The 27,401-nt window shown below is 35.8% G+C and overlaps 5 protein-coding genes across 9 annotated transcripts; 2 read left to right on the forward strand and 3 right to left on the reverse strand.

The window, feature by feature from the left end:
• Positions 1-400: 400 nt before the first annotated feature.
• LOC125189308 (uncharacterized) lies at positions 401-4,996 on the reverse strand. 3 transcript variants are annotated; one of them, XM_089058365.1, is made up of 7 exons: positions 4,784-4,996; positions 4,555-4,680; positions 2,197-3,214; positions 1,990-2,100; positions 1,808-1,885; positions 1,553-1,707; positions 401-903 (listed from the first exon to the last, which is right to left on the reverse strand). In XM_089058365.1, exons 2-7 carry the CDS (start codon positions 4,678-4,680, stop codon positions 628-630), a joined length of 1,764 nt encoding a protein of 587 aa, XP_088914491.1. In that variant the 5' UTR covers positions 4,784-4,996; the 3' UTR covers positions 401-627. The 3 variants fall into 3 exon arrangements, with proteins under 3 accessions (XP_088914491.1, XP_088914490.1, XP_088914489.1); XM_089058364.1 differs by having other exon boundaries at positions 4,555-4,686; XM_089058363.1 differs by having other exon boundaries at positions 4,555-4,683; positions 4,784-4,995.
• Positions 4,997-6,143: 1,147 nt separating this feature from the next.
• On the reverse strand, positions 6,144-11,299 carry LOC125186547 (zinc finger CCCH domain-containing protein 67-like). The gene is made up of 6 exons (XM_048082930.2): positions 10,507-11,299; positions 10,350-10,415; positions 9,839-9,958; positions 9,207-9,479; positions 6,707-6,982; positions 6,144-6,499 (listed from the first exon to the last, which is right to left on the reverse strand). Exons 1-6 carry the CDS (start codon positions 11,080-11,082, stop codon positions 6,344-6,346), a joined length of 1,467 nt encoding a protein of 488 aa, XP_047938887.1. The 5' UTR covers positions 11,083-11,299; the 3' UTR covers positions 6,144-6,343.
• A 966-nt stretch (positions 11,300-12,265) lies between these two features.
• Positions 12,266-15,557, forward strand: LOC148926873 (uncharacterized). 2 transcript variants are annotated; one of them, XM_089059002.1, is made up of 5 exons: positions 12,266-12,512; positions 14,114-14,171; positions 14,456-14,559; positions 15,169-15,223; positions 15,300-15,557. In XM_089059002.1, exons 3-5 carry the CDS (start codon positions 14,460-14,462, stop codon positions 15,418-15,420), a joined length of 276 nt encoding a protein of 91 aa, XP_088915128.1. In that variant the 5' UTR covers positions 12,266-12,512; positions 14,114-14,171; positions 14,456-14,459; the 3' UTR covers positions 15,421-15,557. The 2 variants fall into 2 exon arrangements, with proteins under 2 accessions (XP_088915128.1, XP_088915127.1); XM_089059001.1 differs by lacking the exon at positions 14,114-14,171 and having other exon boundaries at positions 12,275-12,512.
• A 560-nt stretch (positions 15,558-16,117) lies between these two features.
• Positions 16,118-21,262, reverse strand: LOC125191174 (uncharacterized). Of its 2 annotated transcripts, XM_048088665.2 has the most exons (3): positions 20,598-21,262; positions 18,589-20,450; positions 16,118-18,457 (listed from the first exon to the last, which is right to left on the reverse strand). In XM_048088665.2, exons 1-3 carry the CDS (start codon positions 21,196-21,198, stop codon positions 16,268-16,270), a joined length of 4,653 nt encoding a protein of 1,550 aa, XP_047944622.1. In that variant the 5' UTR covers positions 21,199-21,262; the 3' UTR covers positions 16,118-16,267. The 2 variants fall into 2 exon arrangements, with proteins under 2 accessions (XP_047944622.1, XP_047944621.1); XM_048088664.2 differs by having other exon boundaries at positions 18,589-21,262.
• Positions 21,263-22,374: 1,112 nt separating this feature from the next.
• Positions 22,375-23,592, forward strand: LOC125186437 (non-specific lipid transfer protein GPI-anchored 9-like). The gene is made up of 3 exons (XM_048082802.2): positions 22,375-22,828; positions 23,062-23,118; positions 23,308-23,592. The coding sequence occupies exons 1-3, from the start codon at positions 22,498-22,500 to the stop codon at positions 23,421-23,423; spliced, it is 504 nt and encodes a 167-aa protein (XP_047938759.1). The 5' UTR covers positions 22,375-22,497; the 3' UTR covers positions 23,424-23,592.
• The last annotated feature ends 3,809 nt before the right edge of the window (positions 23,593-27,401 follow it).

Genomic DNA, 27,401 nt, shown 5'->3' on the forward strand with positions numbered 1-27,401 from the left:
TATTTAATAGTAATCTGCAGTTAATCTGAACCCAAAAAATATTTTGAATATTCAAAACATTCCGGAATAATTAATATCTAATTATATTTAAAAGAATATTTTTAGTAATAGTTAGGGTTTTTAATTAAGGAATAAAAAAACAGAATTAAAACTTAAATTTGGTCAAATTCGGATTTAAATCCATTGATCGTTCCATATGTTCAGGACCACAAAATCCAAAAAATAATGTTTAGGACCAAAAAACGTAAAATGATCATATATTCAGGACCAATTTTGACTTTTACTCTTTACAATATTCATTTAAACAAACCATAGCAGAGTTTCGTGGACTCTTTATTTCTATTTCATGCGTCTATTTCCTCTTTGTTTTTAACTAAAATAAAGTAAATGAGAAATATGAAAATAAATGCATAGCCCTTGTGTCTAATCATCTCACGTAGAAAAAGGGCATACACATTACACAGATAAGTATGGACCAGTCCAAAATATCGACACAGTAGCATCACCAAATATCAGGGAATCAGGTGCACTAAGAAAAAGTTGCTACAAGATCCGCATTGCTTCATCTAGTACTTCAACTTCTAAAGGCTAAGTTAGCTGCACAAGCAGCTCTGCATCACTCAGGATTCAACCAGATCCATGTGTCACGTCGACTCTAAAGACACACAATGAACTATCTTCAACTTGAAACCGGCATTTGTCCCCAGGCTTAATGTTGTTTTGCTCGCAGAAGTTAGTCCAGTTTACAGTTAATGCTCTACCACCAACATATTCATGGTACATAACCGGCCATATCCTTCCTACTGAGCCTCTCAGATATACAATAATCTGAATCATCGTTGGACGAAATCTCAGCTGAGTCCTCCATCTTCCTAGAGGTAATGTAATTGGTACCGGCAGCTCCTACATAAAACATGGCAAAGAGGTAATGCAATATGCACAACATAATAAACTGAAGATATAACAGAGCTGATCCGAAATAACAGTACTGAATACCCATCTAACTTCTATCTGCAGTTTGGCGTGGTTTTCAACAACGCAGCATAAGTGGCTCAATGATGATGATACTATCACTAATAAATTGCAACTGATGTGAGTCGGAGCACCAGAGCAAAAACTTTAATTTTGTTGTTTGTACAAAGCCAAATTTCAATGCTACAAATAGGGACTATTTCACATCATAAATATTATGATCAGAGGTATGCAATGTCTATGTAAGACGATAACAAATACCAAGGGAGTTAAATGCAGTTCAGAATACCACAAGATATAACTATATTTAAACCAAACTTTTTAGAGAAATACTATCTCAAGAGAGTTTTCCGCAATTATCCTCAAGGATCATAAATGCTTTTTAGAGGTTGCAATTTAAGAAATATGATAAGCCCAATATACACATCTTTCACCATCATCTATCGATTATATATAGCGCTAATGATAAGGAGCAATCAGGGGAGAAGCCATGATGAGGCGAAGCCATCGATGCATTTATATGGGTATTAATAGCAATCCACAATCAATACGAAAGGAAAGGATGACAAAAGCAGAATACCAGGTATAGTTTGCTCTCTATTTCAGCTGAAAATGGAGGTAAAAAGGGATTGGTAGTATCCAATTGGTCTGTTTCATATGGCAGATCAGGTTCAGTTTTTACTACTAGTGGAGAAATCATCTGGGGTTCGTTCCATGTCATTGGTGGCTCCTTTCCTGCAGCTCATGGAAAAAATGTACAGACCACATAGAACATATATGCAAATACATAGAAAAAAACATTACATAATTAAAATGTGAGAAGACTAGAACGCACCACCACTTGGTAATTGAGGAAACACATTGTCTTTGTCCTCCATCTTGATACCTTTCGTAATAGTAGTAGCATGTAGTCCTGTATTGTGTATACTGTTATTAAACCAGTAAATGCAACTTAAGACATCTCTTCATAAAATGAGACATGTATCATTTCTCTAGTAAGTGAAACAGAGGACAAACCTAATGGATTTTTGACAGTTGAAGTGGAGACGGAAGCATGTTCCCTTTTTGCAATCTTTATGAAAGGAGATTTGCTTATGGGTTGTGCTTTGTCTAGTGCAACAGGTATCACTGCTCAAGGAAGAATATCATAAGACATTAATTGTATATTATAATATGTTAAAAACAGAATGAACCTGAGTCTAGTCTAAGCACAAGTTGCCCTACCATCTTGGAAACTGCAAACATTATCCAACTCGCCCTTCTTCATTTTTCTGTTATCAGAAGTTTTCTCATAAAACTTGTTCTTGAAATCACCACCAGACTGGCCACCCTCTTGATGTGAATGCGGAGCCATTTGAGTGTCATCCACATTCTCTTTAATCTCATTTCCATTTACTGTATGAGAAAGGGCTGTTTTCACATGCAAAGCTTTCACCAACTTGTCACTAGAAAGTTCAGCACTGTTACTTGTGATAAGAGTTTCCTTGTTCACAGCCACTTCAGCATTCTCTGCATATGTCTTAGTCTGCTCCGCTTGAGCTGGGTTGGTCAGTTCCAGAACCTGATTATAAGAAAGGGATAATTTTGGGCCTGATGCATTATCTAAGTTGGCATCATGCTGTTCAGTTTCAGTATGAGGGTCTAACATTGTGATTACAGCTCTCTCACATTCCTTTGCATCTGATGTTTTGTATTCCATCTCAAAGCTTAAGTCATATAAGGAATTCCTATGTTCTTCGTGATACCAATCACTATTGTTGATTATACAAATTGGATCCTCAATGTCCACAGGTATCGGAAGAAGTTCTGAAACCCCCAAGCCAGCACTTTTAACCACATGCATGGTTTTACGGTTTTGAAATTCATCTCCAGTGATCGAGATTAATTCATCGCTTGAATTTACACCAACTATCCCACATGATTCATCTTCTGAAGCTGTTCCAGGGTCTCTTCCACGTTTTTTGCCCTGGCGAGCCATGTTATAACTGAAGTTTGTTCTCTCACGGGCGCTTTTTCCATAGATTTGAACAATAAAATCACTTTCCCCATAGTACTCAAATACCAAGAACTCTCCTGCTTTGAGACCGTGGTCTTGAAAAAACTTTTGCCAACCCCTTTTAAATGCAAGGGAGCCTTTGACAAGGGAAAGTGTTACAGACCATTTCTGCCCATTTACATCCACAATTTGTGTTTCCTGATTAGTCAAGTGCTTCATTATTTTTGCAGATCCCGGAGGCAAGCACTGCAAAAGTTAAGAACTTTATTTGTTCGTTTCAACAAAAAGCTCACATTCAAAATGCAAGATTAAGCCCGTAAGGGCAGTACAAAGTAATCCTTTTTAGACTCTAAAAGATTCATAGATTTTAATCTGTGTGGGATAGGCATGGACATGGCAAAAGTATCTTGCATAGCACAGTAGACACAGTTCTCAACCATGCAACCTATTTAAATGTGATCGCATGACCGGACTAGCATCATTAATAATTGAGATACGGAGCCCTTAAAGTTTACAATGATTCTCAAATGCACCTTAAGTTTGTGCTGGGCCAAAAAAAGTCCAAACCTTTACATTAATACTAGAATTACACCAAAAAGTTGACTGGTGCAAATGGCCAATAAATTCAAATTTTTGGAGTTCTTTATTGGATTATAGAATTTAAAGCATGTATTTTTGGAAAAGCTCGAGACCGAAGATACGCACTTTGTAGATACATGTCAATATGTAATCTTTTATATTTCCCCATGCTCTAACATATTGAAATCAAGCAGTAAAAAAATTGTGATAATAGATACTTAGGGCTTTTGCTGATAAGCTAAATGGACAATGGGATTATGGGAGATGCTTTTAACATGAGGTAGCCCCAAATATAAAAATGTAAGTCACATGCAAGATCCACAACTCATTTAACTAGTAATAAAGTCAGTATTTTAATAACTTATCAAATTCATGGCAACAATAATAAGCCGATAAATAAGCCAGTAAATAGGAGATTACAACCAGCCATGCAGGGGTAAAAGTAGAACCAACGCAAATACTTATTTGATTGTGCTAAGTAAGTTCACATTAAACTGTGTGCAATAGAACATATTTAAACATAATGCATTGATGGTCTCTCTCTATAGAGAACGCAAAATAACATACTCACAAAAGCACATAATATAAAACAGAATCACATAAGATCCTTAATACCCTCAGTCCCAGTTTGGAATGATACACTTTTCCATTTTAGAATGTTTCACATTCCACTAAATTAATGGAGTACATTCAAAGTGACACATTTTCGGATTTTCCTTTTCGGTAGTAGTATAGCACATTCGAAGTGAATCATTTCAAAAAACAGAAACATCAATCTCCCCACTTTATTCTCTACAGCTGAAAAAAGAAATGATCCACTTTAAATGGGATAGAGGGAGTGTAAAAGTAGAGCTCAAGCTTCAATTATTTTTTCCACTTACTTTCTTTTTGTTATCTAAAATCGCACTCAAACTTCAACAATTTTATCCATCCACTTTTATTTTACATTTCTTAAAACTGAATCAAAGTGAAAGGGACATATTAATAGTGTGTGTGTGTTTTAGTACCAGAAATTGTGAGCAGTCTTTGCCGAACATGATTTTAAAGAAGCGGTCGATAAGTGTTGGCTGCTTCCCGTGAGATCTCTCGCATTTGATGGTGCAGTCAACACATGCTATGCCTCTTGAAACCATCTTCTTCTTAAAATAACACATTGTTAAATTGTTAGCTATCACATTCCCATCCTACACTGTACAGCAAAGTTGGAAAGTAAAACAAAAATCTCAACAGACTCACCGTTATCCGGCGACGACTTCTGGGATGTTCTGCCTGCACCGGTGACGTGACAGGTGGATTGAAATGGGGGAGTGTACAGCTGTAGTCGCTAAAACTTAGATTGGGGTAAAAAGTAAAAAAGTTAATTTGGGCTCTTCGTAAATTTGGCGTGTCAAACAAATCAAACGTTTTCCCTCTAAACTGTATAATAAATCTTGAATGGATTACTTATTTTAGAAATCAAGATCATTAAATGTCATGAGCTTGGAGAAATTATAATTTTTATCATATTGAACTACTCCCTTCGTCGCGAAGAGTTGAAAAAGTTAACTGAATATAAGGTCAACTATAGTGAAATATGACAAATTTCGTAGAACGGACGGAAATGGAAAAATGGAATAAATTTTTTGGGAGGCACGAAAATGAAAAAATAGGACAATCTTTGTGGTATTCTTTGTGGTATTACTCTATGTTTGAATCAACCCAGAGTAGTGTAATACTCCCTCTGTCCGCGAATAGGAGTCTCGTTTTTTCATTTTAATCTATCCGCGAAAATGAGTCCCGGTTTATTTTTACCATAAATGGTAATAAGGTCCCACCTTTCACTAACTCATTCTACTCACATTTCAGCCTTTATTCCACTCATTTTTTTTCACCTGCTTTTCTTAACATTTCTTAAAACTCGTGACGCTCATAAATGCGACTTTTAATAGCGGATGGAGGGAATATTTTATTAGTAATCAAATTTTGTACTTATATGCCACTCTATCTATAGCATTTGATATTATCATTAGATCATTTGAGAAAGAAGATAATCCTTCTCTTCAAGCTAAGATGACACTATTTATTAGCTGCAGAAATTATCAATAGTCTTTGCATATATCTCAAAATTCCAATCCATACCCACCATCCCCAAAACTTACACATTTGTCTTACACACGTTTTAAGAAAATAAATAGTTGATGGATATGTTTTGAGTGGTTAAAGATTATTAGCAAGAAAATGTGTGATTTTATTTTGTGAACAAGAGATGCTTTTAAAGTTAAAATATTGAGTACTAGGCCATGATTTAAATGAAAGATGTTATACTACTCCGTTTCCGAGGAACATCAAATGTATACTCCCGAGGAGTATAATTTTCAGAGACAGCCTAACCCTATAATTTTATCAAGTTATTCGGCTCGAACCCTATAATTTTATCAAGTTATTCGGGTCAACCGATGGATTTCAAGCTATAATTTTATCCAGTTATTCGGACAACAAAATCTACATTTCTTGTTTCAGTAACATCTTTCTTTATCTTTTGGATTCAGGCCAAATCATCATTAACTGCAAACATTCACCGTACTTGGGGTTGGTTCATAATCTCACAAGGCTAAGATACACGGTGCAAAGTTATTCTGTTCATAGTAAAAGTCAGAACCAAGATCAAATATGAAGTGTTGGTGGTCACTACAAAACTGTATCTAGGTAATAACACAGTCAAGCAGAAGTTGCATGTCCAAAGTTTAAAATCTAGTGTGACATGAAAGGATTAAATTAAGACGTGACAAAAAGAGTGGATAGTTCTCTAAGTTAGGCTCAAGCTTCTAAGCTTTCATTTCCTTGCTCCAGCATTACAGCCGGTTGATCAAAGGGAGTCGGCAAGATGGCAAAGTTTGATGGGTGATCATATTTACAAGCTGGTCCATACTTGCAAATCCCGTAGCGGTGATAGTGCGTGCAGATGGGCTGATCCTGCATTGTTAACAAGAGCAATCAAAAGTATTTTCAGATAATGATATTATCAGCAAGCTCCGTCATCAGTTGGAGATAATGAGAAAGATGCTTCCAACAAAACCTAACTTCTAGTTTTCATCTTGGATGACGGTTGTTAAAGGCACAAGAAAGCTTTGCTTAGTGTGCCCCTAAATGGAAAATTCAATTGAACATAAAAAATCTTACAGGTCTAAGAGGCAAGCCTTTGTCGCTGAGAGTGTAAGTGTTTGGTTTTCCCTTGATCACACGGCTTTTTGGGTGATGAAATTTGCAATTTGATCGGAATTTGCAGTCGCCAGTTTTTATGAAGAAACTGCATTCTGGTTCACCAGGACGCTCTGGATATTCTTCAACTAGAATATCAGGCTGACGACGCATGGGGAAGTTTATCTCAGCTGGTAGATTGTTCAGGGCAAAGGCTGGGGGTGTTGGCAGGCCCTCAGATGCGGAGTAGGTTGCAGCCTCAAACAAATCAAGAATGAAATGGAAGCAGATAAGACAGAGCTAAAGGGGGCATTATACGGATAAGCTATAAAACTTTAAAATAAACCAACTGGCCACCACACACAATCACATAAAACACATAAAAAATTAGTACTATCATTCAGTCAATAGTCCTATCACCTTCAAGGGAGAGATTAGGAGAGGCGACATATACCATCTAATCTTTATCTATAATTCATAATATTGTGGAGTGAACTCCTAAGTTAAGACCATTTATTGAAGAATCATTAATTATCTTTTCATCTAACAAATGGCCCTCTGTTTTACATCGACAAATACTGCTTTAATCTTTTACCTGATTGTGGACTCTTCAGTTAACACCATTTTCAAATCTAACTCAGAAGGTATTTTCACTGAAATCCAGGTGACACAAAATGACAAAATAATCAAAATAAAGAAATCTGACACCATGTTTAAGTTTCAAACTCATCCATCAACCTTTACAATAGGCTTATAGGAGCTTAGTGCTTACTGAGAGCGTGAAAGAAAACTAGACTATATAGACTTCACCAATGAATCAACCACAAGAACTGTATTTCCACTAAATAGTACTCCCTCCGTCCCCGATTAAGAGTCACACTTTTCCATTTCGGTCCGTCCCCAATTAAGAGTCACACTTCATTTTTACCATAAATAGTAAGTAGGTCCCACATTCCACTAACTCAATACACTCACATTTTATTATAAAACCAATATAAATAAATGGGTCCCACATTCTACTAACTTTTTCAACCAACTTTTCTTTACATTTCTTAAAACCCGTACCCGGTCAAAGTGTGACTCCTAATGGGGGACGGAGGGAGTACTCCCTAATAAACATATTCACTTTGTTTTTCCCTATTCTGCTGACTACATTCCAGAGACTCTAGGAAGACTCACTTGTGTATCTAGAGCATATTGCCATATTCTACCAAACAAACCATGTACTAGTACTACTAACAAATGGAATAACAATCTTGTTTCACTTCAACAATAAGGAAATTAGATATTGTAGGAGAAACCAAAATAACAAAACATATGGATAGCAATTCTGGTTATTTGTGATACCAAACCTACTTTCCGGTAGACTTTCATACTATTCATAAAATTAACTTACATCACTTTTATGCACTCAATTCTTAATAGATAAAATACTGGTATATATATTGAAACTAAGTAAGTAAACTAGATCAAGCAGAACTGAAACTATATTGTTTCCATTTAGCTATAAATAATTTCTAGATTCCAAAAATGGCCCACCAAGGTGACTTTAAAAGCTAACAAAAAATTATTACAAATAAAATAGAACAGATATTTTATTCTTGACGATCTCTACTTTGCTAAATACAGCAACTAGGTGTTTTTTGGAGCTAAGTGAGCCACTCATTTGCTAGAGCGTTACGGCACACCAACAGATATAAAAGCAGACCAGCCAGAGTATGCATATCTACTAGGAATGAAGGCAACACAACAGATTCCTAACTTCTGCATAAATTATCGCTTACAAAGGACATCCGGATAATACTCGTAACTCCTTAATGAGGTAGACTACACTATTTACTAAACTCTTGCTGATAGAACTAAGTAGCATTGGGAATATCAATCCCACCTACCACAAATGTTTTCAGCAATTCAACCAAAGAACAACAATAATATTCCATACATGACTTTGACTATCCAAGAAACAGGCCTTTTTTTAGAAATTAATGAGGTCAGTTAAGAACCAAGTACCACTTGTTTGATGGAAAGAGGGATCGATTACTTTGTGTGAGTTTAAAGAACACAACCACAACAGACACAGTAACAGAGAGTTTTACACTCCCTGACCTTGACAAGAACTGCAATTTTTACACTACCATCTAAATAGTACTCCCTCCGTCCCACAAAAGATGTCACACTTGAGGGACGGCACGGGATTTTAGGAGGTTTTATTTTGTGTGTTAAATGGAGAGAGAAAATATTGTTTTTATATTCATGTGAGAAAGAACTTTTTCCAAAAATGGAAATGTGACATCTTTTGTGGGACAAACTAAAAAAGGGAAGTGTGACATCTTTTGTGGGACGGAGGGAGTAAATATCTTACCAAATAATTGAAACAAAAGTAGTGGGTGGTTATCTGAAAATAGTATCTGCGCAAGGTTTAAAGAAAATAGAAGACATATACCAAAATACTGAACCATGTAGGATGATAAGCAAAAGTTACCTGATACCCGTTCCAATCCTGGTTTGAAGTAGGAGCACCTGGGGATGGTGGAAACATAACTGGTACGAATGGAGAATTCTCATTAAATGCTCTTGGTGAAGACCATGAAGTGGGAGATGATGAGGAAACAAATTGTGATGGAAAAGAACCCCCATTTCCATATCCAGAAGAGGAATCACCACCAACAGTGACTGGTTCAGGATGATGAAATCTGCAATTCAATCCATATTTGCAGGACCCAGTGCGCATGTAGTAGGGACACTCCTTTTCTCCCTGTAATGAAGATTACTATTACCAACAGACTGAGTCGAGCCAAAAGAAACTAGTCAAACTTTGCTTTGGATATTGCTTAAAGTTCTCCATAGCATCACAACTAGATATGTCAGTCGAATTTTTCCCGTGCCTAGCTACTAGGAACTAACAGCGAACTCTAAATTTTTAAGTGCCTAATTTAACGAAACTCAACATTTTCAGCTTTAATTAGCTGCATTCCCTATTGATCCTGATTCCTGAATATATCTATGAACCAATCAAATGCCACTAATTCGTTTAAATCAAACCAAAGCCTAGATTAAGGTAACAAAATCCAAATATGCATGAAGAACATTTCAAATTCTGCAGAAGAGACATACAATTCGAATTGGCAACCCTAAGAAGTTGAGCTCTGGTGTTTGGCTTGTCGAGCTTCTGTCTGAACCATGAGAGTATTTACAGTCCTTTCCATATTTGCAACCCGCTGATGTCAGATAATACTGCATTACATACAAATAAATTGCCACATCAGATAACAAATTACAGGGAAAACTCAACCTGTGTATAATAGAAAAAAATATCATCAATATAAAGCCTCATGCATCAGGCAAGAAAATAGATAATGGCTAAGAGAAAATTTTATGTTCGATTATAAATGAACCAAACCTATGCTGTATATTATTCTAAAAAGCTTTGTCTTGGTAGCAAGATGAAAAGACTCAGACTATCACACTGTACATCTAGTGTCCAAATGGCAAGAAGTTATCAGGAGCCATATTAAAGAAATCAAATTTACATGGGCCCTGTCAGGAATTAAGATCACATCCACTTGAAAAGCAGATAAAGCATTTTCCACAAAAGTTAAAAAAGAAAAGAATAACTTTTAATAACCTTGCACTCAGTCTGCCCTCCCCTCCCTGAGTTCTCTTCCCTGTGATTTGTTCTCTCCTTAACATTCTGCAAAAAAGTAAACATATTTATGATTATAATGAACGGTATATTAAACATTATTGGCATGATGTGGTCTAATCCAACTACACAAACAGACCTGGTTCTTTCTCCTAGGAGGATGATTAAACTTGCAATTCAACCCAAATTTACACGACCCAAATTTCATATAAAAGGAGCAATCCTCTGCATCAGGCCTCATAGGATAGTTAATCCTCCTTCGGCTATTGTTCTGATTAAATCTCCCAAACTTGGACGCTCCATCACCAAAATTAACAGCTACATTACCCTCCTTATCCGCATCACCTTCATCAATATCATTTCCACCTTCGAAGCTCTCCGAATCGTTGCCATCCTTTTGTTTTCCAGCATCATCCCCTTCGATGCCCTCCAATATCACGCTAACCCCCTCGATGTGGGCTTGCTGGATAGTAAGCTCAGACAGCTCTCTCTCAATTGCATTTAGAAATTCCATCTCTTCATCGAGGGAGGCGGTTTCATCAAACACCTCCTCCCGCTCCGCCTTCGGCGGATCACTCCCTCCACCAGGGGCATTTTCAGGAATTTCAGGCTCGGGATTGATCGGATCGGACAGAGGCGCATCTTCGAGCAAAAACCCTAACCCTACCTTCTGGATTGGGGGTTTTTCAGAGGTTGATGGTGGTGATTCAGCCATGGCGGCCCCTCCGCATGTCAAACCCTGGATCAAACGCCTCTCGCTCCAATTCGAGTGATGAATTGATCGAGAAAAGTCAATAAACCGAGTGAGAATGCGCGTTGAATGGAAATATAAGTGTGGAGTACAGTATTTACTGACTGGGGACGGAGCTTAAGCCTTTAATGGAAGAGACTCAAGCTTCCACTTTCTTCTCGCTCTACACATATAACCTATGAGTAATTTTCTGGTTTTATGGGTATAAATATTCGTAATTTGAGGTTTTATGGGATAATTACAGATGAGAGACATTACGTGTCATTAATTCCCAACTAAATATTAACTAACCTTTATCTACACTTTCTTAAAAAAATTAGTGTTATTTGTATTGTAAAGGGCGAAATGATTATTAGTATTTTATTGTGAGTAGTGTCAAAGTAGAAAAATAAGGGGTAAAGCTAATTTTCTAGAATGGACAAAAGGAAAGTGTTCATAATTTTTTATGAACGAAATGGATACTGTGGAAAATAGATTTCTTTAACTATTCTTTACAAAAAATCTATTGTTGACAAAATTCATTATATGAGATTTTCCTATTATTTTGAAAGCTTGTGAGTTATTTCAAGTTTTGTTAGTTAGTAGGAGTATTTATTAGTCCCTTTGCAAACGAGAAAATGTTCTATTTTGTCATGAATGATGCTTTTCTTTTTCGTTAAGTAGATTACTCAAATTTAGAACTTAAGCTTCATGCAGATGGCATGTAATCTTAATCATTCCAAAGCTAAAATCGTTTAACCACAAATAATTAATTCCATAGTCATTTTATTATTCGGACCACGGTCTACTTATTTAAAACGTAAATTAAGTTTATCATATGCAAAAATGCACAGAAACTAAAATTAAGTATATAGAGAAGACAAAGATAACTTGCAAAATTAAATGTGAGAAGAGAGAAGAAGTACTCCGCGTAAACTTTAAAACGATACTAATTTACTGCAAGATTGGTAAAGTAAAAAAATAAAAAGAAAATATATTTCAATAAAAAATGAATTCCATCTTATTAAAAATAAAAAGTTTTTAATTTTAAGAAATAAACAAAAAATTTATAGTTTCTATTTGCATATGATAGGTTTTCGAGGGAATGCAAGTGCAAATATTAAAGTTTATTTTATGCTGTAATTTTTCATGAAATGAAAGTTTAACTCGTGAACATCGAATTTAATCTGAGTATTTTAACCTCAAACTTCAGTTGGGGTTGGGTTTTCAATTTTGGTTCGGATTGAATCCAAACCCAACTGATTTAAACACAGTATTTTGGTAGAAGTCGCCACTCTACCTCATCACCTGCACTTTCTCCGGCGGGCGCCGCCGCCTGCTCCATTGAAGCCGATTCCACATCCCTGCACCTTCTCTGCCGTGGGGCCGCACTCCGCCCCGTTCTTACCGATTCGGTACTGTTCTTTCGTTTTGTATTTCAAGTTGTGTGTTTGTTAGTGAGAAAATGTGGAAAGATTCAAACTTCTGCTGAGTGTTGTCTTGATTCGTGAAACATATGAATGTTTTCGGTTAAAATTACTAATGTCTCATCTCGAAACTTCTTTACTCAATTGAGAAGGCCTGTAGATGTTTTTAGATAACTATACCTAAACTTATTAGAGAGTGGAAGGCCTGGGAACCACCTAGATAGATGGACTCATCGTGATTTTGCTTGAACTGCTTGTTGAGAGGCTACATAGTAGAACTGGCATCTTATTCAAAACAAAGTGAAAAACATAATCTCCCATGACTTATCAGAAATAGTTTAATTATCAAGCAGCAGATTCCAACATCTTATAATTGAAGGCATAGTTCTGCTTGATAATTGAAATTTAAAAACATAACCCCCCTTATCATAGGCAAAGGAATAGTTCTGCTTAATGACTGAAAATTTTATATATTTTTCAAAACCGAAGTATATTTGTCAATAAGTTTTTTTTGCCTAAGATACATGTAATTCAGTGAAAGTAAACACCAAATATAGTGATGCACATTAGGGCAACTAAATTTTATTTCACAAAACTGTGTGGAGTGATATTAGTTTGATGTTAAATCAAATTTCAGTATCTCATTTTGTGATTTTGTGCAAATGGTTTTAATGTTAGTATGATAGACTCCTGAAGAAACGTGGGTTGGCCATTTCTCAAAGTAAGGACAAACATGCAATAGTATTTGGCATACCTTAATCTGAATTTTCTTTTTGACATGTTATAGCCACGTCTGTGGGCTTGACACACCTTTTATTAGATAAGATAAAAATGATGTTAGCTTATCAGCAAGACTCCATTACTGGACGTTTAAATTGATACCAAAATGCAGGCCATAGTGTTCTGTGCTCAATATGATGGTTGTACCTTAATCTGAATTTTCCTCTTTTATGACTTATTTTTTCCCTTGTATCCCTTCAGTTTTGCTTCATCAGATGCATCACACAAAATCTGTTTTTGTATTTTTTTTCTGGCTTAGTTATATTGTGTATACCATGATTATGGCTTTCTGAAAATGCCAGCCTCCGGATTCATGAATGTGAAAAAAATCCTATTTTTGGCTCCATGTGTTTCGAGTTAGTTTTAGTTGACCATGGTCTTTTGTCACCTCTGTCTGCTGGTCCTTATTGCATGTCCGGTTTCATGAAAGAATTATTGGCTTAAAATAATTGAATTGTAAATGTTCTATTTTTTTTTTTTTTATATTTTTGAAGTCCTCTTATAATTGATTCAGTTTCTTTTCTGCATGCAGATTGGTTTTTGCTGATTTTATTTAGAGATTTTGCTATTAAAATCTCAAATAGTTTTGTCAGAGATGTATAGGAAGATACACTACCATATCTTTTAACTTCTTTTGTTTGAAAGAAATTAGTACTAGTATTAATTTTCAAGGACAAGCTCTCAGTTTACACTTGGAAAGTGATTACGCTTTTAGTTGCCGCTCAGTTTTGGAGCTAGAATTCACTCTTTATTTGCATTCCATCATTCATTGGTTCACATAAGGAAAACTCTTTCCTTATATCATGTAGTTAAGAAGCAGTCCGGGAGTCTGAAATGTGTAATAAATCAAAGAAGCTGACCTACGCTGTGAGTTGTACGCTTTATTTCACTTCTTTATATGGTTTACAAATTTGATTATTTTATTAGTTATTTATTTATGTTAACTATTCTTTTGTTTCATTTGTATAGTGAATCTGTATAGCTGACTTATCGTTGTAAAGTCGTATTTAGTTACTATGCTATAGTTTACTACACTTTATTATGATTAATGGTGTTCTGAGTTGATTAATTTATTATAGTTCTGCACTTCTGCTTTAGTTTCATTTGTGGACCTGACATGCTTTATAACTCTTTTCATATTTCGCCTTCAGATTCATGGACAACAAAGAGCATATTGAGAAGTTCAAGAAGTATGAGGCTGAATCTAAACAGTATTTGATGTCAAAATACTTCTCAGACAAGACTATTTTTGGAGGTAAATATTGATGCAACTAATAATAGATAGAGACCTTGATTGTAAATGGAAGTATGCATTAGATACAATTAGAAATAGTAGAGGAAGCCACTTAGTGCTATTTGTTGCAATGTCTGCTCTTACACACTTGATCTTATCTGATAAATCTCTTGTTGACATGATAAACGAGGCAAGAAGTAAGGACTTTTACCAATACATATCACAACCTTCAATTTCCTTGTTATCTTAAGTTATCCTCTAGCTCTCTGTTTACGTTTTTTGATTTCATGATTGTCGTCCCTTATATTTTAAGTGTTGGAATTTTAAATGCTAGACTTAAAATATACATCAGCTAGTTAAAAGATAAGCACAACGAAAGGGTGATGGTTAAAAGAAGACATGAATGCAGAATGATGTAGAAGGCCCATGATAACTTCTATGTTAACTGGGTTCTTTCTGTACATAATCTATTTCATTTCATGAATGGTGTTTAAGTTTTAATCTTAAGGAAGAAAAATCATTTTTATACATACTTTTTTGCTGACCCAGTAAAATCCGAAAGTAATTTCATTGTCGGAATATTATTGACATTATTATTAGTGCTACGAGTAATCAGTTTGTTGTCTGCAGGCAATATATTCGATGTGAAGATGAATATAGATGGACAAACTATTACTGCTAGCAGGTAGAAAGGACTATCTTTCCCATTCCAATACCTTAATTTATGTTGATTTTTGCTAAGTTTATTGTCTGTGGTGTAGGTTGCCACCATACCAATCTTATCTCGATCCTGCGACTTTTGATGAAATGATAAACAAAGGGTCAAGTTCTTCAGCAGAAACTCCAACAACTAGTACTTCAAATGGGAAGCCTTTGACCTAAGGTCACTTACATCTAACTTCTTGTATCCTGTAGTTGATTTAAAATGGATATTGTAGCAATGTTTGTGAATGTTGTTCTGGTTGCTTATGTGAAGCTTATTGTTTTTAAGCAAACTCATGCGAAGTTGTTTTCACGTATGTGATGATACAGTCTCTATCTTTGCAACTAATTACTTGTGCTAAATGTGCAAAATCCGTCTTATGTTCATGTCATGATATTGGTATGAAAGCGTATGGTCGAACCAAGAATTTTGTATTTCGATTGAGATAATGCTGGAAGGGTCTTTCTACCTTTCACAGACAAGGGAATAGAAAGGAGACGTGGCTTGTATAGATACTGGACTAGAACATGGTTTCTAATGTTGGAATATGATTCCTTTTCCTAGGTGCATTTATTTGACCAATAATTCTGGCATATCCATCTTTCGTCTGTATTATTGTTGATATGCCTTCTGTATGTAAGAAATGGGCTCATCGAAGTATAAGTATCCTTGGCTGGGCAAAAGTTATTAGTCTAGACTCCATTTCGTTAGAAGTGTATCATTATTCTTGTCCTTTTCCCCCTCAAATAACTAGTTGTGACCATAGATCTTGGAAATCCTTAAGGGGTGACATACTGACATTGGAATATTCAGCAGATCTATTTATCTAAGAAGAAAGACTAATTTCTTCGAAAAAAGAGAGACTAATTAATTCGATGAACAAGAATACAAAAATAGAAAATTGAACTCAAGTGCAGTGTAACTTAGAAAGAAGAGAGGGAAATGAAATGAATTATATTTGTAATAGCAAAAGCTACTTCCTAGTTGAGAGGAATCTAGAGAAGGAGAAGCAACATTCCCCAGCTATCACTCTGCGCTGGGATTAATTATGAGCTTAAATCGATCACTTTTGGTCCGTAGTTGTCCTTGCTTCTCCAGCTCCATCTTCCGGGCAATGGCAACCACATATTCAGAAACACGATCAATCTCCAGTACCTCAAGGCTTTTCACCAGTACATATGGAATTTCTTCAAGCTCCTTGCACTTCTTAAGCACGAGGCATTTGAGCTTAGGAAGAGGATTGCCTGACGCTGTCCAAACCTCTAAGTCCGTGCATTGAATGTGCAAGAATTGAAGAGAAGGGAAGCTGCTGCCAACTGCATCCCACAACTTACCCACGAATGCATTTTCTTTCAACTTGAGCACCTCAAGATAACGAAGCTCCCCCAAAGTGGACATATGCTTCCAATCCAGAAATGTGGATGACAATTTCAAGAATTTTAGATTAGGAGGGAATCTGTCTGCTCGAGGAAGACGAGGCAATGGTTTCAAATAGTTCATCTCAGGATAAACATCATGTACCAGCCTCAACTTTTGAAGAGAAGTTAACTGTTTTAGATTAGTTTCTAAAACAATGCTTAGTTGCCCACGAATCCCCAAATCCTTCAGGTTTAAGGCCCTGTTGAACACATCCTCTGTGCAACATTGGGCCGACAACAGACTGAGTGTCTGTAGATTCTTTCCAGCTTCACCTTTCACTTCCTTATCAATAACAATGGCTGCTTTCGTCTTCAAATGCCTTAGCTGCATCATATTCCATATGTCTGCTTCTATATCAAGTGTACGCGACATTGTATCAACTCTTATAGTCTGTAGATTCCAAAGCTCAAACACAGCACTAGGAAGTGCGGTGAAGTTGTCACCACATAGAGAAATGTACTTTAATTGAGTTAGCTGAGTAAGCTTAAAGGGAAATTTGGTGAACTTGATGGGGTTCACATCTAACACCCTCAGCAGATTGAATGAATCAGGAATCGATGAAGTGTACTCTGGTGGTAACGTGATAGTTTCCTTGGAAAAACACAAAAATGACACAACCCATGGGCCTTTTGGCCTTTTACGGAGGAAGTCGACCACATTGGAATGGATACATAGACGATGATAGTTCCTTATTTCAGAAACAGATGGATTGAAGACTCCTTCACTTGATTTTTCAACCTCTTGGAACAAATTGTGTTTGGTAATGGCAGCCTCATTTTTGCAGAACTCACGTATCATATCATGAACACGACATGTTTTGACATCGCCATTGGCCGCTGTCTTATCAACAATGACTAAGTTTCTCTTTATAAGGTCCTTAAGATTGTCCTCTGCCAATTCTTCCAAGGTTTTCTCTGTATTTTTCTGTATGAATCCTTCTGCAACCCACAGACGAATGAGTTTCCAAGTCGGGATATCTGCATTTTCAGGAAACATACCTAAATAGAGAAAGCAATTTCTCAAGTAACGAGGTAGCTGATCGTAACTCAATGCAATGATATTCTCAACAATACTGTCATACTTGAAGTACATACTCAAACTAGCTGATATATTCTCCCACTGAATTTTCATATCACTAGTTTTCGGGTATTTTTCAACAAGAATTCCTGCTATAATGATTATTGCAAGCGGGATTCCTTCGCATTGCTTGGCTATAATACTCCCAATCTCTTCCAACTCTGGTGGGCACTCATCAAGCTTACCAAACACTTTTAGCTGGAGAAGCTCCCAACTTTCTTTGGAATCTTGGACGCGTAGCTTGTGGGGTTCCCTCAAGTGATTTGCTTGCCTAGCTACTTTCTCATCGCGACTTGTTATCAAAACTTTTCCCATTCCATTACTCCTTGGCAATGAATTTTCAATAGTTTTCCAGATCTCAGCTGTCCAAACATCATCCATGAACAACAAGAAATTTTGCTTCTCGAGATAGAACTGAACCTTCTGAGCTAACTCACCTTCAGTTAAAACAGACATGTCTAGCTCAGTGAACCTTTCTAGAATGGTAAGAAACACTTTCTTCATGCTGAACTCTTGGGAAACGTTAACCCAAATCAGAGTTGAGAACTTATACTGAATTCTTGGATCCCGATAAATCTTCCATGCGAGAGTTGTCTTCCCGAAACCAGGCATCCCAATGATAGATATAACTTCAAGCTTCTCCGATTCTTCATTGAGATATCTGATGAGAGTGTCTGCCTCATCTTCAAAACCAACTACATTTTCTTGGCTCCAGGAAATCTATGTAAGAAGCAGAATCATATGTCAGAAACTAATGTAACTGATTGTCACCTATTCCTATTGTACTGAAATGAAAAAGGAAAAGGATAGACAAAAGCTGTACTCATGTATATGTTTTTCATCTTTCTCACCTCTGAAGGATTTAATCGAAGTTGAAAGTCATCATATCCAAGGCTCTCCCGTTCCTCTGATATTTTTTCTGCTGATATCTCCAGAGAACTACTACAGTATTTCAAGTCAATAACTTGAAGAGTTAATATCTCGGCAAAAGCCATTGGAAGCTCCTTCAGCTTTAAGCGTCTGAGATGTAAGTGCTGAAGAACTGGAAAATGGGTATGTTCTGCTTCCCAAATCTCCAACTCACATCCATGAACCAATAGGAACTTCAGTCGACAAAACTCTCCTTCAACTGGATTCCATTCTTGGCCCTTGGCAGCATTAGTCCTCAACTTGAGAACTTCAAGATTAGGCAACAAACCAATCATGGACATATCTTCCCAGGGAATGAAGCAATTTTCCAGAGTCAACTTTCTAAGGGAACCTGGGAAGTCAATGTTCCCAGATAACTTCTCATGACCTCTGATGCCAAGTGATTCGAGTCTATCAAGATGGACAAGATTGCGCAGGTAATGTGTTCCGAAGCCATTGGTTCTATAACCATAAGTAACCCTCAGTTTCTTCAAATTTGGGATTCTTTGAATTATCTGGTCAGTGCATCTGAAGTTTAGGACTGTCGAAAGTGTTTGTAGGTTCTCAAGAACTACAAAACTTTGGTCATCCATTTGGGCATTTGGAGGGTCATTGAGGATGATTCTTTCCATCTTCAGATGTCTAAGCTGTGCCATCTGCCAGAATTGAGGAGGTAGAAAGACTTCTCTATCAATAACTAAAGTTTCCAGATTCCAAAGTCGGGATATAGATTTCCAGAGAGAAAAATTCCTTAATGACATATCCATGGCACAAGCAACATATCTTGTGTTGATCAGGTGTAAAATCTCATCAATGGAGTAGAAGTCAACTACATCAAGTACCCGTAGCAAACGATACTTACGAGTAATTTTTCTGGATTCCCAATATAAGCTGCTTAACAATGATCTGTTAAGAGGAGCCAGTAGCAAGGGAACATTTAACTTCTCTTTCCTTCTACAGGGCTGAATACTGATGCGGCGCTCTCTTTCAATATGTGGTGAGATATTCAGTTTATCAAACTTTTCAATATGCAGAAAGTTGTCTTTGTGAGCTTCCCTCGTGCAGAGGTCCCATATCATATGATGAATGCTGCAGCTCTTCAACTTTCCGCTACTTCCTCGCTCACAAACCAAAACAAGATTTCTGTTGATCAACTCCTCCAAATACTCCTTTGCGGTCTCCTCTAAGGTCTTATTGCTAGTCGCTCTAATGAATCCTTCAGCAACCCACAGTTTGACGAGCTTGGACACTTTAACTGCCAAATCAGCTGGAAACACAGAGAGATAAAGAAAGCATGGCTTTATATATATAGGCAAGTGACTATAACTCAATGATAATATCTTCATGCATTGGTCATCATTTCCATGGTTTATGGCAGAAGCCACATCTGCATCAACAGATTCCCAATATTCTCTAGTCATTTTAGAGTTAGCAAGAAGCCCACCAATGACAACTATGGCTAGAGGTAGTCCACCACATTTTTTCGCAATACTTTTTCCAACTTCCTCCATTTCAACAGGGCAGCCATATTTTGCAAAAACCTTTTCACAAAGTAAATCCCAGCTTTGTGCATCATCTAGAAACTTCATTTCATAAGGGCTGCAACTCCCAAAATATACCGCCAAGTTCGACAGCCTTGTGGTTATCAAGACTCGACTTCCATCATTACTTGGTGGAAGGAACCTCTTTATGTTGTCCCAAGCCTCAATATCCCACACATCATCCATAACTATCAAATGCTTCCTCCCAAAAAGCTCTTTATACAGTAACTCTCCTAGTTGCTCATCACTCCTCTTCTGCTCATCTGCATAAATATTACAAATGTGATGCAGAAGGCCTAGAAGAATCTCTCTTGCAGTATAAACCTGGGACACCGTTATCCAAGCACGTATAGGGAAGTAATCTCTGATAGTAGGATTGTTGAATACATTTGTAGCGAGAGTGGTCTTACCAATGCCTCCCATTCCAACAATCGGGATGATCAGGCGATTCAGTTCGTACGTGGTGATTGCACTCATAACTTGCAACAACTGCTCATTGAATCCAACCATGGTCTCCTCCCTACTCAAGGGAGGCCGTGGGGATGAGGTAGCCATGCGGGAGTTATTCGAATGCAAATCTTCAACGCCTTTCTTGTCTATGATCCTGACCACCTCTTTCTCGAGTGAATGAAACTTCTTTATCACCCTTGGTATCTGATTCTTGTAGTTGATCTTCCCCAACTTTTTCACCATTGCATGAAGACCTTTAACTCCATTCAGGCCACGGGAACTCTCTGCTCTATGGATGGGATACTTGTCTCGGATTTGGGTGACCACATGAGATTCAATGATATCTTCAGCTGCATAAGCAGCTTCTGCAATCTTCTTCTCCAACTCCCGAATTCCTACTTCCCTGGAATAAGTTTGAAGAGAATCCAACAAGAAACAAACTTTGTGCTGTAGAGACTCGATCTGGTCTGTAGGAATGATGATCTGATTGAGAGGAGGTGGATGCAGAATTTGGTGTAGAACATGAGTGAGAGAAACTAAAGCTGCGTAAGCAGCCGCCATCACCGGATTATGAGAGTTTTCAGATCAATACAGATGGTGTAGAAGACTAGACTGTAGCCACAAGAAATATGTTAGATGAATTGTTTCTGGTCAGTGGTAGGACTTGTTTAACAAGTGGTCGTCGCGTTGCCAGATCAGCTACTGCTGAGTGAAACAAAATGTTGAGTGGTAATTCACTATTGATTCACTATTAACATTATTTGATACTATAATTAAGATAACATTGCAGCTGTGTTGATAAGATTACTGAAAACTAATTTTAAATCTATAATGATAATTTATCTTTACTGAATTTATATCTAGGTCAACCCAAAATCCTAATCCCAATTCCCAAGCAAAAAAAATTCTCCATTATAAAATAAAGACCACCAATTCATCAGAATGGTCTGCAATCCGGCAAATATTCCGGTTATGCTTTTGGGTTATAAAAATTAATTATACTCCGGAGTAATATTTTTTATTGATTTATTAGGCTAATAGTAGTATGTAAACTTCAGTTGAATTGACATCCTTATTATTATTATTATTATTATTATTAATATTATTAATATACATATAATAAAGCTGGAAATGACAATGTTTGCAACTATGGCATTAATTCGAACATTATGGCCTAATAGTATACTTGGTTTTATTAAAATGAATGACCAATATTTGTAGCCGTCTCAATCAATGAATGACAATATTTGTAATCGTTATTTCCCCCATATTTAGATCATCCAATAAAGCAAATTGCAACGAAATGAAGAAGAGCATTTCACGTAATCAATCTACACCCCTAAATTCCGCATCAAATTTCTAGACTTAAAAGGGAAAAAAAAAATAAAGGAAGTTTGGCTCGGATAATTTTGTTGAAAATTAGATTTACAAAAAGCCTCCAAATAAAGAATCGTAACTGCTAACTCAAACAGGGTTGTAATTACGTTTGCGATCAATTATTTCCCAAAACTCTTGATACGCAGATATATATAATGTGCACTTTCATAACAAATATATACGCTATTATAATTAACAACCATCCATTTACGGCAATCATCAAATTTTTACATTATAGTAATTCAAGCTTGATTTATTCTTTCATTCCAAGTTAAAGTAAAATAAGATTAATAAACCGAGCTTTTATCACTATATATATCTAATTTGAAGATTTAAAAATCCCAAATATACTTTATGATGTACTATAAACTTAAAAAAAATACGTATCAAGAAGGATTTTTCGAATAAAAATTCACATATAATTACCGTATATATAGAGAGAGACTCCAAATTCTCTCAAATATACAGATAGTATTAATTTCGATGGAAATTTCGAAATTATTATTGTTAAACTTTTTGGTGATATGTTGTTTAGGTTTGAGGGGATATTGTGAAGTAAGCGGCGGTGGAGAGCAGCTGCCATGCATTCAGAAACTGTTGCCCTGCCAGGCGTATCTGAAGGGATCGGCGTGTCTGTCGCCGGCGTCGGCGTGCTGCGTGCCGCTGAAGGAGATGGCGAGCAGCGACGCCCATTGCCTCTGCGCCGTCTTCAACAATCAGGCCTTCTTGAAAAAACTCAATGTCACGCAGGAAGATGCTCTCAATCTTGTTAAATCTTGTGGTGCCAATGCTGATATATCCATTTGCTCTAAAGGTTTTTTTCCCCCCATTTTCATGATAATTTAGTAAAAAATTTGCTTTCATTTTTGTATAAATGTGAATAATAGTACCACCAAATTGCTAAACTTGTGGTTCTTACCTAAAATATTTTATGTCACAGGGAACTTTTTACAATTTTTAATCTCGTCAAGTGAATGCTTATCTTGTCAAGTTGAGTTCACTTACTAGAAACAAAAATTCACTTCCTTTTTTTGTGATATTTGTCAGAGGCTGCACCACCTTCTGGTCCACCATCATCTATTCCATCTGCACCTTCTTCAAATAGTAAGTTTTTAAGTAATTTGTTAATTTGTTTAGTGGATTCATATATTTCTACAATCGCAAATAGATGACAATTATTTGTTACTACGATTTGCTCCATGGAAAAATAGATGCTTATACATTTATTTACAATATGAAATGGTATACAAAACTAGGTTTGGTAAGCAATAAATCTGCATAAATTATGTGTAGGTTCGGGAACGAGTGGGCCGCCAAATCAAAATGCAGGCATCACCACTGTATCTCATGCTGGAGGATCTCTATTGTTGCTGCCCTCCATTTTCGGTATTATTGTTTCTCTATTTTAGAGATATTTTTAACAGTTGAGAACTGGGTATAGCAATGCGATTCTTCATGACTGTAACATTTCTCTTCTCCAATTAGTCAACCTTTTTCTTGAGGGCGACCGTAATCAACTTTAATTGCACTTTACTACTCCTACTAATATAGTAGTAGTAGTAGTAGTATAAGTTAAAATTCCTTTGATTGGTTGTTTCAATTAAGAAAGTCTATCAAATAACAGTGAAACGTACATAATACTATTGTTCAAATTTGATCTTTTTCGGTGGGGAAATAGTAGTGATTTAATTCAAATTATAAACCAATTTCTGAAAAAATCAATTGACCTAGTGTTAATTGACAAAATTCAGTAAAAATTGGTTAATCGAACCCATTGAAAATAAAATGTAATCTTTTAGGCACTTTTATTTAATTCTAAATCATTTTCATTTTTGTTTTATGAATATATATCAATTTTATGAAATTGTGACGATATTATTAGGGCTCGTTTGTTTGTGACGAATTGCATTTGCATTAAATAATTCTGCGAAGAAATGTATGTGGTTGGTCCCACCGGTTGGTATTATTTGTTGGCGTTTGCTTTACAGTTTACACTAATTGCACGTCTGTTGACCAAATATGTGCACGTGGTTGGACATTTATGTCCTCCATATTTTTTACAAATTCCACCTGCTACCCCCAACACATTAGACGCGGCAAAACCTGAAAAGAGTTGAATTTCATTTACCCACCAAATTTGGTATATGTTCACGGCAAGAACTTGGTTTAAATACACTCCAAACATCCAATACATAGCTTGCTACAAGTTGATGTCGCTGGAGTTTTTTCCCACTATGGATCTAACGAATTAGACATACTAACCTTAGAAAGTCAGACCTCATATAACCAAGACAACCGTGTTGGGGGGGAGACAGAAACAACAATACCTTCGTCGTTTGAAGAAGATGACGACGAAATATAGGCCCAGGACGGCGACAAAGCTCTCGATGTTCAGCACGCAGACCACAACTCTCTCTAGATTTCCGACTAGAGTGAGAGTCTTCACTAAATGCACTTTTCAAAATGACGACCCATTTTGGTGAAGGAGGGAATTCGAAATTTTCAACGACAATTTGGTAAACTCATGCTCAATTCTCGATCACTGTAGCGGACAAGAAATACAATATCGAGTCTGTCGGCAGAATTGTTTCACACCAAAGCATTGCCGAACAGTGCGGGCCTGGGGGTTAAATGAGAATCACCGAACTAGCATAAATGCCATGTTTTTAAGCCATTTCTGCCCATTTAATGAACACCGAACGAGCCCTTAATGATAATAGTATAATCTTATTCACCTTAACGTGTCATATTCAGCTTCCTTTGATATGCCATGTTTTTGGGTCATTTCTTTGCAAAATCATGTGTTCAGTGTTCATGATCCATTTCTGCCAGGCCCAAGATTTGGGGTCCAACCCTCACTATTTATTCAACAATTCCCATGAATTAAAACAAAACAAAATCGCAGTATTCAAATCTGGTTGGACTGTTATCCAGAATTGGTGGTGCAAATGACTAATTTATCCCTCCAAAAATCAAATTACTCCCAAAATTGAACAATTTAGGGAGATTTTTGTCCACTCACGTGAAAAGGGAGAAGTTGCAATTCTCCAATTCTTGCCTAGTAATACTATATACTTCCTCCGTCCCAAGATATTAGACCTTTATTCTTTTTTGGGGTGTCCTACCATATTTGAGTCATTTCTATTTATGGTAAAAATTTACTTCACTATTAACTCCACTTACACTACTAAACAACATCTTCTAAATTCTTGTATCCAAAAGAAAGTGCTCTAATATCTTAGAACGGTTAGAACGGAGGGAGTATGATGGTGTAAAAAAAGGTGAACGGATAAAATTAGTTTTGTTTGAATTGTAGTTTATCAAGAAAGGTATGCATTGCTTTCAAAAGAAAATTATGCGTCAGTTTTGAATTAAAAAAATGTTGTTTAATAAAAATATTATGCATCAGCTTTGGAGATAGTGTTTGTTCTTCTCGTTGTAATTTTCTTTTATTTTATTGATTCTTTTCTAACTACTTTATTTATTTTTTTTATTATTGATTTGTTCTTTACGTTGTAATTTTCTTTTATTTTCTTGATTCTTTTCTAACTACTTTAATTTTCTTTTATTTTATTGATTCTTTTCTAACTACTCCATAGAGTATTGTTTGTACACAATTTTGTCATTCCATCTCAATTCGTGTGATCAAATACTAACTAAGTTACAGTAATAACTAATAACTAATATCAATTTTGATTGTTAAAAATATAAACACAAAGACATAAATTTATCAATCTTCTTGTGTTGATAAACTTATGTCTTTGTGTTGATATTTAAATTTACATGTTGTATTGATATAATTATATTTTTGTATTAATAATTTTAATACACAAAATTGAAAGTTATTAGTTATTACTGTAAATTAGTTAGCACACTAACGCAAACCCTTACATATGGCTATATATATATATAGAGAGAGTCCTATTATCCACAAATCCACTCTTAAAGACCGAACCACCGAACCCTACCAAATTAGGGCTTTTAGATCAAGTTTTTTTTATGGATAAGATACAAAAATTTATAAATTATTTTCTCCTTCATCACGAGCCTATTTTAATTCATCTGAAGGTAAATACGTCATACAAACATGTTACGAAGATTTAACTTCGTTCCAGAATATATTACTTCATTCTAGTAGGTTTTTACTTCATTCCAGTACGTAAATGTGGTTTCACCGTCGGGTGCCGTTCTTTCTCTCTACAATATCTATCACCAACGCCATGGCGCTAATATGGTTTAATAAACACATGGAATAATGTAATAAATTATTGGAATGAAGTATGTGTAGAAGCATTTGAAGTACAGAATGAAGTAATAAACCTATATAATGAAGTAAAATGGGTTTGTAATGAAGCCGAAAAAATTTTCACAGCAGCACATCTCATCAAAAAAACTAGATCTAATGGCCCAGATTTGGTCTCTAGTTCGGTCTTTAAAATTGGTTCGACATTGATCACAACTCTATATATATATATATATATGTGTAGGGATGAATTCAAACCCTTAATGATATATATATATATATATATATAGGGGTGCGTTAAAATGACAACACTCTTAAAATGACACTGTGACACCACGCTAGACTGCAATATTATAAAGGCTAGACTGCAATATCCAATACACTAGACTGCAATCTATAGATTGCAGTCCAGCGTATTGGATATTGCAGGCGGGAAAAATTGCAGTCTAGCGTATTGGATATTGCAGTCCGTGAAAATTTACCCTTGAGCAATTTTTATGATTGCCACATGGCAGCTGATTATTCGTCCATGTGTACAAATAATTGGGTAGGATTGGTGATATGGTGTTACCTTAAGAGGTGTTGTCATTTTAACACAAACCTATAGATATATATATAGGGATGTAATCAATTGCTAACTAATTACCAATCCCAAATTGAGACCAATTTTCAACCATTAGATTAGAAGATCTTGTGGTTAATATAATGCCAAGTGTAATGTATTTTAAATTTAAATAATTATTAATTAAATTAAAAGGGTATTAATGTCAAATCTTATATGTAGTAATTATAACTAACTACTTTCTCTCTCCTCAAAATCATCTCAAATCTTTAAATTTAAGTAACTCTCTCAATTTAAATTATTTTTTCCCAAAAATATATCAAATTAAAGATAATTTAATAAGGATTCCAACGAGATCTCAATTGCATATGTTCCGACGATGTTCGGGTGATGAAATTTGATAAATTATATTTCAATTTTTGTACATGTTGATAAGCAGCCATTTTTAACAAATGCAACAAAAAATCTCAATATATTGTAGGCAAAATCTCAATATTATGCATGTCCAATTTCAATAAAAATGTGTTGATATTTTCTTGTCCTTGTGTTGATATTTGTAATACACAATGTTGATATAAAAAA

This window comes from Salvia hispanica, chromosome 5 (assembly GCF_029641045.1).
Source record: "Salvia hispanica isolate PSC_SH4W2 chromosome 5, Shi_PSC_v1, whole genome shotgun sequence".
NCBI lineage: Eukaryota > Viridiplantae > Streptophyta > Magnoliopsida > Lamiales > Lamiaceae > Salvia > Salvia hispanica.